Source organism: Rhinoraja longicauda, chromosome 3 (genome assembly GCF_053455715.1).
Source record: "Rhinoraja longicauda isolate Sanriku21f chromosome 3, sRhiLon1.1, whole genome shotgun sequence".
Lineage (NCBI taxonomy): Eukaryota > Metazoa > Chordata > Chondrichthyes > Rajiformes > Arhynchobatidae > Rhinoraja > Rhinoraja longicauda.
Window position 1 is genome coordinate 90,384,346 of NC_135955.1, and position 12,931 is coordinate 90,397,276.

The 12,931-nt window shown below is 45.9% G+C and overlaps 1 protein-coding gene across 1 annotated transcript in view; it reads left to right on the plus strand.

The window, feature by feature from the left end:
* Positions 1 to 12,931, plus strand: part of iqgap2 (IQ motif containing GTPase activating protein 2) — a 336,236-nt gene that overhangs the window by 174,844 nt on the left and 148,461 nt on the right. The window contains exon 5 of the mRNA XM_078396643.1: positions 7,670 to 7,746. Within this exon, the coding sequence (XP_078252769.1) occupies positions 7,670 to 7,746 (77 nt within the window). The remainder of the gene's footprint in view (positions 1 to 7,669; positions 7,747 to 12,931) is intronic.

Sequence of the window (12,931 nt, forward strand, 5' to 3'; positions counted from 1 at the left end):
CCTTCGGTGGACATTTTGCAATGATGGTTTCTGGAGCAAAGTGCGTGTTGAGCAAGAATGAATATTCTTGATTTATTTTGCTCAGCCTTCAACTTGCCCTGGCACATGTAATATATGTCGTGTCACATTAAGTTCCAAGATCCATGCCGTTCTTTACGCACAAAATAAATTTGAAAAAGTAGGTATGCAGTCCAAGGTTTATACACTATTTCTCTCAGGCAAAATTGAACTGAAGCTATTTGAGCTTCAATTGTAACTTGTAGAGGGGTGGCAGGGCGGTGCAGTGGTAGAGTTGCTGCCTTACAGCACCAGAGACCCGGGTTAGATCCTGACTACGGGTGAAGAAGGGTCTCGACCCGAAACGTCACCCATTCCTTCTCTCCCGAGATGCTGCCTGACCTGCTAAGTTACTCCAGCATTTTGTGAATAAATACCTTCGATTTGTACCAGCATCTGCAGTTATTTTCTTAAACAATATATTTTGAATGATCACCCACCACAGGCTACACCTCTTCATTCAGGTAGTATCAGGTCCAAGCACTGCATCAGTGCATCAAAACCTTGCCCCATTCGTCTCCTTTATAAGTTCATAAGTGATAGGAGCAGAATCAGGCCATTGGGCCCATCAAGTCTACACCACCATTCAATCATGGCTGATCCATCTTCCTCTCTTAACCCCAATCTGCCTTCTCACCATGACCCCTGACATCCATACTAATCAAGGAGCATCTCAGGAGAGAAGGAATGGGTGACGTTTCGGGTCGAGACCCTTGAAGGGTCTCGACCCGAAACGTCACCCATTCCTTCTCTCCCGAGATGCTGCCTGACCTGCTAAGTTACTCCAGCATTTTGTGAATAAATACCTTCGATTTGTACCAGCATCTGCAGTTATTTTCTTATCTGACTACGGGTGCTGTCTGTACGGAATTTCTTACCTTATCCCTGTGACAGTGTGGGTTTTCCCTGGGTTCTCCAGTTTCATCCCACACTCCAAAGACATATCAGTTTGTAGGTTAATTGGCTTCTGTAAAAATCATAAGGTGTCCCTAGTGTGTAGGATAGTGCTCGTGTGCGGAGATCGCTGGTCGGCGTGGACTGGGTGCACCAACTGGCCTGTTTCCTGTTGTATCTCTAAACTAAACAAAACTAAAGCAGAGCAAGCTTATTTATCACTTATTTAGAAGAATGGGAGGTTAGCTCGATGCCACGTACACAGAATTTTTGCTTGTTTTGACAGGGTTGATGTGGAGTAAATATTTCTCCTGGTTACAAATGCCTGAACTGGGGTCAAACTGAAGATAAGAGCATTCAGGACAGAGCTGAGAGGCAGGTCTATCACCCAGAGGGTGGTGAATCTTTGGTGTTGTCTACTCAAAATGCCTATGCAGGCTGAGGCACGGAGTATATTCAGGATGGAGATTTTATTTTTTTAGATATTAGACAACTTTGTGCTTCTGGAGGTGATGCAGAAAAGTGGCACTGAAGTTAAAGAACAGTCATGATCTCATTGAATAGCAGAGTAGGCATGTAGGGTGAATGGCCTGCTCCTTGTTAGTGTTTATTATTACAATACAATACAATACAATACAATATATCTTTATTGTCATTGTACAGGGGTACAACGAGATTGGGAATGCGCCTCCCATACGATGCAATAATTTAATTAGCTAGTCAGTCTTAATTTAAACAACCCAATGAAACAAATTGTAACAGTTTTAAAACAGAATAAAGTGCAAGTAGATCTGTGCCGGATCACTGTGCGATGTGACCATCCGGCTCAGCAGGACCGGTTCATAGCAGCTATGGCCCTGGGGATGAAGCTGTTCCTGAGTCTGGAGGTGCGGGCGTAGAAGGCCTTGTATCGTCTGCCCGATGGTAGAAGTTTGAACAGACTTTTGCAGGGGTGCGAGGAGTCTTTGTGGATGCTGGTGGCTTTTTTGAGGCATCGTATGTTGTAGATGCCCTCCAAGGCTGGTAGCTGTGTTCCGATGGTCCTCTGAGCTCTATGGACTACCCGCTGAAGAGCGGTATATACTGCATGTCGTGAATAAAGCTTATATTAAAGCTTGTTAATTCTCTGTTCCCTTTCTCCTGGTGCCATTTAAAAAAAAAATCTGTTTACAGTTCTTCTGCTGCCCTTTAAAATGGTGTGAAATTACCTGGTGCAGTTTCCTTGCCTCTCTCAGTCTGCAACAGGTGTAAGGATTGTTCTTTCTAATTCATATGTGAGAGGAGCAGAATTAGACCATTCGGCCCATTAAGTCTACTCTGCCATTCAACCCTGGCTGATCTATCGTTCCCGCTTAACCCCTAATTCAAAGAACATAGAACAGTGCAGCACAGGAACAGACCAGACCCTCTGACCCACAATGTCCATGATGCTAGGACCAGCTCTTTATATACCTGCTGTAATGGGGTGACCAGAAGTGCATGCAGTACTCCAAATGCAGCTCAGCCAAAGTCTTGTAGAGTTGAATCATGCTTTTTTGACTCCTATACTCAATACTCCGACCAACGAAGGCAAGAACTGTCTGGCCACTTTCAGGGAGTTATAGACTTGGACCCCATGATCCCTCTGTAATCAATTCAATACAAATCACTTCCTCATGCTGTATCTGTGTGACTTTATTGCAAAATGTTGGGGGAAATGTTTAAATGTGATCTTTTTGTTCATCCTTTGCAATGGGTATCTGAAAGAATGCAAGAAAACCTTTTTTTTTAGCAAATCACACAACCAGGTTTAGTAAGATTGTGCATTCCACTTTTGTGCAAATGCTGAGCTTCAGTTAAATTTTAAATGTTGAGGAAAAACAGACTTTCAGCGAACCCAGTATCTCTAGATGCAATCAAGGGCCAGGAGGTGATGGATCAGTTTATGTGTTATCTCAACAGTAAATCAGTTTACTCATCTGCACACGATCATTCACAGCTCCTCAAATGTTGACAAAAAAATTCAAGAAATGGCAAAGTGGGTGTTCCTCCACTCCCCCCCCCCACCCCCCCCCCCCACACACACACCCTCCACCCCCCCCCCCCCCCCCCCCACACACACACCCTCCCCCGCCCAATTTCTAGAATTTGTGAGGTTTTGACATTGCTATCAATACTATTTGCACTTGGCTTAAGTGAACGTGGTGCTCAGGGTTCAAACCTGCACTCCTTGTGGTCCGCCTGCTTTAAAGTTCACTTTAGTTTAGTTTAGAGATACAGCGCAGAAACAGGCCCTTCGGCCCACCGGGTCCGCGCCGACCAGCGATCCCCGCAACATTCACACTATCCTACACACACTCGGGACGATTTTTACGTTTGCCCAGCCAATTTAAACTACAAACCTGTATGTCTTTGGAGCATGGGAGGAAACCGAAGATCTCGGAGAAAACCCACACAGGTCACGGGGAGAACATACAAACTCCGTACAGACGGCGCCCGTAGTCGGGATCGAACCCGGGTGTTCAGCGCTGTATTCGCTGTAAGATTTTAGATTTAGATTTAGATTTAGAGATACAGCACAGAAACAGGCCCTTCGGCCCACCGGGTCCGCACCGCCCAGCGATCCCCACACATTAACACTATCCTACACCCACTAGGGACAATTTTTACATTTGCCAGGCCAATTAACCTACACACCTGTACGTCTTTGGAGCAAACCTGTACGTAAGGCAGCAACTCTACCGCTGCGCCACCGTGACCGCCCCGTTGATGACTTGAGCTATTAACCTTTGCTTGGTTTCTAGACTTAACTTCCTTTGTTGATGGATTAGGGCCATGGTCATACAACATAGAAACAGGCCCTTCGGCCCAATTTGCCCATGCTGACCAAGATGCCCACCTACACCATCTAACTGCCCATGTTCGGCCCACATCCCTCTAAACCTTTCCTACCCATGTACCTATCCAAGTATCTCTTAAATGTAGCTATAGTACCTGCCTCAACTACCTCCTCGGCAGCTTGTACCATACACCCACCACCCTACAATCCGACGATCTTCGTGATGGATTTATGTATGTGATATTGGTGGCTTTTAAAATGACCTTTCATAATTTGTACATGAAGAAATTAACTATTTTCTTTTGTGTTTAATTTTATTTTCCTTTAAATTCATTAGCTAATACGTGTCCATATTAAATTGACTTTCCCAATTTCTCCCGGCCAATGATGGGCCATTATGGGCCCCACCCTTCCTTGGCCTGATTTGTTCTGGCCTTTTCCTACCTTCAGTTCCACCCCTCTCTACTTTCACAGAATGCTGGAGTAACTCAACAGGTCAGGCAGCATCTCGGGAGAGAAGGAATGGGTGACGTTTCGGGTCGAGACCCTTCCTCAGTCTCGACCTGAAATGTCACCCATTGCTTCTCTCCAGAGATGCTGCCTGTCCCGCTGAGTTACTCCAGTTTTTTCTGCCTATCTTCGGTTTAACCCAGCATCTGCAGTTCAAAGCTTATTTCTTCTTGGATGCCTCGAGGCTTCCTTCAGCTGGGGGAAGCAGCCTCTAGACATCTACCCTGTCAATCTTTCAAAATGTGATCAATTCCCATTCTTCTGAACACATGTGAGTGTAAGTCCATCTAGAGAGCCATCCTAAACTCTTACTTCATTTGATCCCCTCGGACCATCTTTGATCATACTTTACTGCACTTTATCATGCACATGTTCTTCCCTTTATCACGTATGTGTACACTGTGAATTGTTTGATTGTAATTATATGTAGTCTTTCCGCTGACTGGTTAGCGTGCAACAAAAGCTTTTCACTGTCGGTACACGTGACAATAAACTAAACTCAACTCAACTCCTATTCTATGCCATCCAGTGTCACAATCTTTCTGTCGCATAGATTAATCTGGTGGATCTATGCAGCAACTGCTCCAAACTGGGCAAATGTGCCACCTTTTCAGTGCTGATTGTGAATCTCAAAGCACAAACCTTACACGTCTCTTCCATACTCACACTAACGAAGAAAGCCATCAGCCCATTGAGTCAATGCAACTCACAGAGCAACCCCTTCCACTAATTATTTCTCTCTCTATCCTATTCACTCCACATTCCCATCAATAAAAACATAGTAAGGCATTTGACAAGGTTCCACATGGAAGGTTGATTAAGAAGGTTAAATCGTTGGGTATTAATAGTGAGGTTGCAAGATGGATTCAACAATGGCTGAATGGGAGATACCAGAGGGTAATGGTTGACAACTGTATGTCAGGTTGGAGGCCAGTGTCTAGTGGAGTACCCCAAGGATCTGTGTTGGGTCCACTGTTGTTTGTCATTTACATTAATGATCTGGATGATGGTGTGGCAAATTGGATTAGTAAATATGCAGATGATACTAAGATAGGTGGTGTAGTTAATAATGAAGTAGAGTTTCAAAGTCTACAGAGAGACTTGGGCCTTTTGGAAGGGTGGGCTGAAAGATGGCAGATGGAGTTTAATGCTGATAAGTGTGAGGTGCTGCATTTTGGTAGGACAAATCAAAATAGGACGTACAGGGTAAATGGTAGGGAATTGAGGAATGCAGTGGAACAGAGGGATCTGGGAATAACTGTGCATTGTTCCCTGAAGGTGGAATCTCATGTGGATAGGGTGGTGAAGAAGGCGTTTGGTATGCTTGCCTTTATAAATTAGAGCATCGAATATAGAAGTTGGGATGTAATGTTAAAATTGTACAGGGCATTGGTGAGGCCGAATCTGGAGTATGGTGTGCAGTTCTGGTCGCCAAATTATAGGAAGGATGTCGACAAAATGGAGAGGGTACAGAGGAGATTTACTAGAATGTTGCCTGGGTTTCAGCACTTAAGCTACAGAGAGAGGTTGAACAGGTTGGGTCTTTATTCTTTGGAGCGTAGAAGGTTGAGGGGGGACTTGATAGAGGTTTTTTAAATTTTAAGAGGGACGGACAGAGTTGACGTGGGTAGGCTTTTCCCCTTGAGAGTGGGGAAGATTCCAACAAGGGGACATAACTTCAGAATTGAGGGACAAAAGTTTAGGGGTAACATGAGGGGTAACTTCTTTACTCAGAGGGTGGTGGCTGTATGGAATGGGCTTCCGGTGGAAGTGGTGGAGGCAGGCTCGATTTTATTATTTAAGAGTAAATTGGATAGGTATATGGATGAGAGGGGATTGGAGGGTTATGGTCTGAGAGCAGGTAGATGAGACTAGGTCAGAGAGAGTGGTCGGCGTGGACTGGTAGGGCTGAACGGGCCTGTTTCCGTGCTGCAGTTGTTATATGGTTATATGGTTATTGAAACATAGAAAATAGGTGCAGGAGGAGGCCATTAGGCCCTTCGAGCCAGCACCGCCATTCATTGTGATCATGGCTGATCATCCACAATCAGTAACCTGTGCCTGCCTTCTCCCCATATCCCTTGATTCCACTAGCTCCTGGAGCTCTATCAAACTCTCTTTTAAATTCATCCAGTGAATTGGCCTCCACTGCCTTCTGTGACAGAGAATTCCACAACTTCACAATTCTCTGGGTGAAAAAATAGCTTCCAGATTCCGATACTTGGCTGTATACTTGGGGCCAATTAACCCAACACCCCACGCATCATTGTGATGTGGAGAAAACCAAAAACCCAGAGGAAACCCACTTGGTTAGCTCTCAGTTGAAGTCTGAAGTCACAATCTCTATTACCATCAATATAGCTAGTCCAAGAGAGTATTACATTTGGCTGTTTGTAAACCTGTGTTCTCTTGTATCTCTGTGTTCAGAAATCCTTTAACGTTTGACAAATGTTCCACATTTGTGCCTTATTGTTAACATCACTCGTTTCACTGTGTTACGATATATAAATGAAAATAACTTGTAAAGTATATGTTGCTTTGACCACTGAGAGACAATTGGGGTGAATGTGTGTGAGGGGTTGGGAGAGGGGGCAGTTGGAGGGGGCAGTGTGAGGGGGAGAGTGGGCAGTGGGAGGGGGGGAGGGGGAGTGGGAGGGGGAGAGGGGCAGTGGGAAGGGGAGTGGGGGCAGTGGGAGGGGGAGGGGGGGCAGTGGGAGGGGGAGAGGGGACAGTGGGGGGGGGGAGAGGGGGCAGTGGGAGGGGGAGAGGGGGCAGTGGGAGGGGGCAGTGGGAGGGGGAGCAGTGGGAGGGGGGAGGGGGCAGTGGGAGGGGGAGAGGGGGCAGTGAGAGGGGGGAGGGGGCAGTGGGAGGGGGAGCAGTGGGAGGGGGCAGTGGGAGGGGGAGAGGGGGCAGTGAGAGTGGGCAGTGGGAGGGGGAGGGCGGGCAGTGGGAGGGGGAGAGGGGGCAGTGGGGGGGGAGAGGGGGCAGTGGGAGGGGGAGAGGGGGCAGTGGGAAGGGGAGAGGGGGCAGTGAGAGTGAGCAGTGGGAGGGGGAGAGGGGGCAGTGGGAGAGGGGCAGTGGGAGGGGGAGAGGGGCAGTGGGAGGGGGGGAGTGGGCAGTGGGAGGGGGAGAAGGGCAGTGGGAGGGTGAGAGGGGGCAGTGGGAGGGTGAGAGGGGCAGTGGGAGGGGTAGGGGGCAGTGGGAGGGGTAGGGGGGCAGTAGGAGGGGGAGGGGGTGAGATGGTAGATATTGCTGTGAAAGATGGTTTCATTTTTGTGCTTGAAGATGAGCAAGTTCAGTTTAATGAAAGCCCGATATGATACTATATTTTACTTAGATGTATGGTTGCTAAAGGATCTGTTCTTTTTCCCCCTGTCCTTGTTCTTTCAGATCTTTTATCCTGAGACGACAGATGTTTATGATCGAAAAAACATGCCTCGAGTGATCTACTGTATACATGCACTCAGGTAACCAGGGAGGAAGTAGGATGTTGCTTGGCTCACTGTGGTTGCATGGTATTGGAGCATTTCTATTGTACAAGACTGTCTTTGTTGTTCTAATTCCTCCTGTTGTGCCATTGCGATACCTGACCGTCACAGTTTAATCCCAATGGTCACAGCCGAAGCCTCTGTGCAGAATAAGGCCATTTGGCCCATCAACTTCATGCCGGCTCTCAGAGTAGTCCCATCAGTCCCAATTACTAAGAGACTTGCTGAAAATGCAAAAGACAGGTCTTTGGAGTTAAAACAAGTGAAAGTGAAAGCAAGATAATCCATATTATTAAGACATAATAATGCCCAGAAGGCTGTGGAGGCCAAGTCAGTGGATATTTGTAAGGCAGAGATAGATAGATTCTTGATTAGTGCAGGTGTCAGAGGTTATGGGGAGAAGGCAGGAGAATGGGGTTAGGAGGGAGAGATAGATCAGCCACGATTGAATCGCGGAGTAGACTCGATGGGCCGAATGGCCTAATTCTACTCCTATTCCTTATGACCCGACCAGGTCTAAAAATCACCTTCCTGTGTTGTTCGGATTTTTGTCGTTATCCTTATTATCCATTGGAATATGAACTCGGAATGGCGGCACGGTGGCGCAGTGGTAGTTTTTGCCTCACAGCGCCAGAGACCCAGATTCAATTCTGGCTACGGGTGCTTTCTGTATGGAGCTTGTACATTCTCCCCTTCAAGTGCGTGATTTTTCTCCAGGAGCCTCCCACATTCCGGAGACGTACATGTTTGTAGGTTAATTGGCTTTGGTAAGAGTTATGAATTTTCTCCAGTGTGTAGGATAATGCTAGCATGTCCAAAGGGCTGGTTTCTGCGGTGTATCTCTAAACTTAAACTAAACTAAACATTATTTTAGATCGGAGTCCCCTTTATGGGAAGTGCTTTAACGTTCGAAACATCTGGCCCATTCTGTCTTGCATAGCCTTCATTGACCAAACGTGTGTGATGCAGCTGTTTAGTTTAGCTTCGAGATGCAGTGCAGAAACAGGCGCTTCGGCCCACCGAGTCCGACCCGACCAGCGATCCCTGCGCATTAACACTATCCTACACGCACTAGGAACAATTACAAATTTATACCAAGCCAATTAGCCTACAAACCTGTACGTCTTTGGAGTGTGTGAGGAAACCGAAGATCTCTGAGAGAACCCGCAAGGTCACAGGAAGAACGTACAAACTCCGTACAGGCAGCACCTGTGGTCAGGGTCGAGGCCTTCCGTGACCGCTGGTCGCCGCGGGGGATCGAATGTATTGTTGACAGGGATGGCGGGATTTTAACGTGAAAATTGTTTATTTTGTAAACTGCCGATACAGGCGGCTTTTGTTTGATCACATTTCACTTTGTATGTTTGTATGTTTTTCTTTGGAATAAAACTTTTATATATATAAAAAATAAAATAAAAACGTGGTCAGGATGGAACCCGGGTCTCTGGCCCTGTGAAGCAGCAACTCTACCGTTGCACCACCTTTTCATTCAAGAGTCACAGCTCAACTTCCATCTAAATAAGAGACACGGGTATCTCCTGCCTTTAAATGTAGTTAAGTCTTGAGATCGGTAATAAGTTCATAAGTTCTAGGGGCAGAATGAGGCCATTCTGCCCATCAGGTCTACCCCGCCATTCAATCATGGCTGATCTATCTTTCTCTCTCGACCCCATTCTCCTGCCATCTCCCGCGAAACCCCTGACACCAGTACTAATCAATGTGCTTTACAACATTATGTACAGCAGCTTTGCCTTCCGTTGTGCCTGAAAACTGTATCCAGACATTGTGACTGCATGTTTCCCTCCACTTAGCTTTCCGAATGGTGTTTTAATAGCGTAAATGAGTGGTGTCATTTTACAGGGTTCTAAATGCTCGGTTTTGTGTTGCTAAAGGAACCTGCATGAAGTATCTGTTTCTACTCATGGGTGAATGTTAGTGACTTCCTGCCTTGGTTAAGATTTCCTGTCTTTGGCACCTTTCTTGTTTGTCGTTGGTCATGCTGTAACATGAGACCTGTTAAAAGTGACCCTCAGTCTGGATTCCATGAACTTCAATCGAAACGTTTTCCAGGTTGAAAGAAAGCAAGGATCTTATTTTTCAGGCAGGACGTGTGCAACTAGATGAAAACCATAGATTATTGGAGTACATGTGTAAAGCAGTGTTTAGTTCCAAAACTTGCAGGGTTTTTTTTGCAGGATCCTTGAATTTCCACTTGGAAACCTTTCTGAATGCTAACTATAGAAACTAACTATAGGTCAGTCTGAAGAAGGGTCTCGACCCGAAACGTCACCCATTCCTTCTCTCCTGAGATGCTGCCTGACCTGCTGAGTTACTCCAGCTTTTTGTGAATAAATACCTTCGATTTGTACCAGCATCTGCAGTTATTGTCTTATGCTAACTATGGAAATATCACTGTAAAGTTTTAGTTTCAAAGCCTCAAATTGTACAAAATGAAAGTTCTTTCTTTGAATGCCTACTTTTCGCATATTTCCTTACAAAGCAGAATAGGGCCATTCGGCCCATCTACTTCATGCCGGCTCTCAGAGTAGTCCCATCAGTCCCAATCTCTTACTTAAGTCAACTGCAGTCTATACTCTATCATATGCCCATCAACTACCCACTCACCCACAATCCAACCACCCACCTGGGTGTGAGCAATTAGCCTACCAGAATATATTTGGTGTGTGAGAATAAACCCCCAGCAGAAGATCCCAGCACCTGAGGTCAGAATGGTGCCCGAGTAGCTAGAAATATACAGCAACACCACTAAGTGATCACAAGTGATAGGAGCAGAATTAGGCCATTCGGCCCATCAAGTCTACTCCGCCATATAAACATGGCTGATCTATCTCTCCTTCTCAACCCCATTCTCCTGCCTTCTCCCCATAACCCCCGACGCCTGTAATAACTAAGAATCTATCTATCTCTGCCTTAAAAATATTCATTGACGGCCTCCACAGCCTTTTGTGGCAATGAATTGCACAGATTCACCACCTCTGACTAAAGAAATTCCTCCTCATCTCCTTCCTAAAGGGATGCCCTTCAATTCTGAGGCTGTGACCTCTGGTCCAACACTCTCCCACTCCACTCCACATCCACTGTGTCCAGGCCTTTCACTATTCAAAACTAGTGTTGTGACACTATGCTGTCCAGTATGTTGTAACTCAATTGGTAACACAGCCAGGAGATCCATTGTACGTGACAAAATGCAAGTACTGGCATAATTTAACACTTGTTCAATTTCCATACCAGCCATGATGCTGTTTCCCACGATAACATCGCCAATCAATGCTAAATCATCAAGTTGACTTTGAGCTGCCTGCGTACCTTGTTCATGATGATTAGATGTCCTACTTTGGTTGCTGTCATTCTAATTCGTCAGCGGCCAGAGTAGGCCATGGATGAGAGAGGATTGTTCTTCAGGCTGCAGGTCCTGGTAGCTCAGCAAAACGTTTATCATCATCTCTAATCGAGACGGGACCTGGATATCCAATTACTTGTTTAACGACCCTGCCATGAGGCACCTTTTTAAACAACTTTGCCAAAATAATATTTCAACACATTTTTATTGAGTTTTCGAATATGTTCTTTAGAACGTCATTGAGGAAGGTCATAAATAAATATTTTGCAATGATTTGCAGGTTTTGTGCACAGCAAATACTTGGCTTTAAAATGTACTTGAATACTTCACGACAATAGACAATAGGTGCAGGAGGAGGCCATTCGGCCCTTCAAGCCAGCACCACCATTCAATGTGATCATGGCTGATCATTCTCAATCAGTACCCCGTTCCGGCCTTCTCCCCATACCCCCTGACTCCGCTATCCTTAAGAGCTCTATCTATCTCTCTCTTGAATGCATTCAGAGAATTGGCCTCCACTGCCTTCTGAGGCAGAGAATTCCACAGATTTACAACTCTCTGACTGAAAAGGTTTTCCTCAGTGGGGATTATTATAAAAGCTTCAAAAATAATTTGCGTTTACACATAGATTTTCTGGATATATCAGTTCTTGGCCTAGATTTGACTGGGTTTGGGTTTTCTTGATGATTTTTAACAGGAGAAGCTTGTAATTCCTCAAAATCAGAGGCATCTGCTGTGGGATCCTGGACAAGGCTGTACCTGGCACTGGATTCTTAAGCCTCATCATTTGAAAGAGGTTGTCGGGGCTGTGAGGAATTTAGGACGATGAGAGGGGATCTTATAGAAACATATAAAATTCTTAAGGGATTGGACAGGCTCGATGCAGGAAATATGTTCCCCATGTTGGGGGAGACCAGAACCCAGGGGTCACAGTTTAAGAACAAGGGGTAGGCCATTTAGGACTGAGATCAGGAAAAACTTTTTCACGCAGAGAGTTGTGAACTGTGGAATTCTCTGCCACAGAGGGCAGTGGAGGCCAATTCACTGGATGTTTTTAAGAGAGAGTTAGTTCTAGCTCTTAGGGCCAACGGAATCAAGGGATATGAGGAGAAAGCGAGAATGGGATACTCATTTAGGATGATGGTCATATTACATAGATACATAGACAACAGGTGCAGGAGGAGGCCATTTGGCACTTCGAGCCAGCACCGCCATTCAATGTGATCATGGCTGATCGTCCACAATGAATGGCGGTGTTGGCTCAAATGACCGAATGTCCTACTCCTGCACCTATATTCTAAGTTTCTATGTATCTCGGACCCATGCACTTGCGTTCAAATGCCGGATTCCATGCCAAGCAGGCTGAAGGCAGATGCTGATATACATGATCACTTACTCTGCTGTTGGACTTCCCCTGGTAGGAGAGTCTAGGATCAGAGGTCACGGCCTCAGAACTAAAGGACGTTCCTTTAGGAAGGAGATGAGGAGGAATTTATTTTGTCAGAGAGTGATGAATCTGTGAAATTCATTGCCACAGAAGGCTGTGGAGGCCACATCAATGGATATTTTTACGGCAGAGATAGATAGATTCTTGATTAATGCGGATGTCAGGGGTTATGGGGAGAAGGCAGGAGAATGGGGTTAGGAGGGAGAGGGAGAGATGATTGAATGGCGGTGTAGACTTGATGGGCTGAATGGCCTAATTCTACTCCTATCACTTATGAACTTCCCCTTGAGAGCCGGGGCAGAGCAACTAGTTGGACATACTGACCCAAAGACCATTTCGTTATTTTATGAATTGTT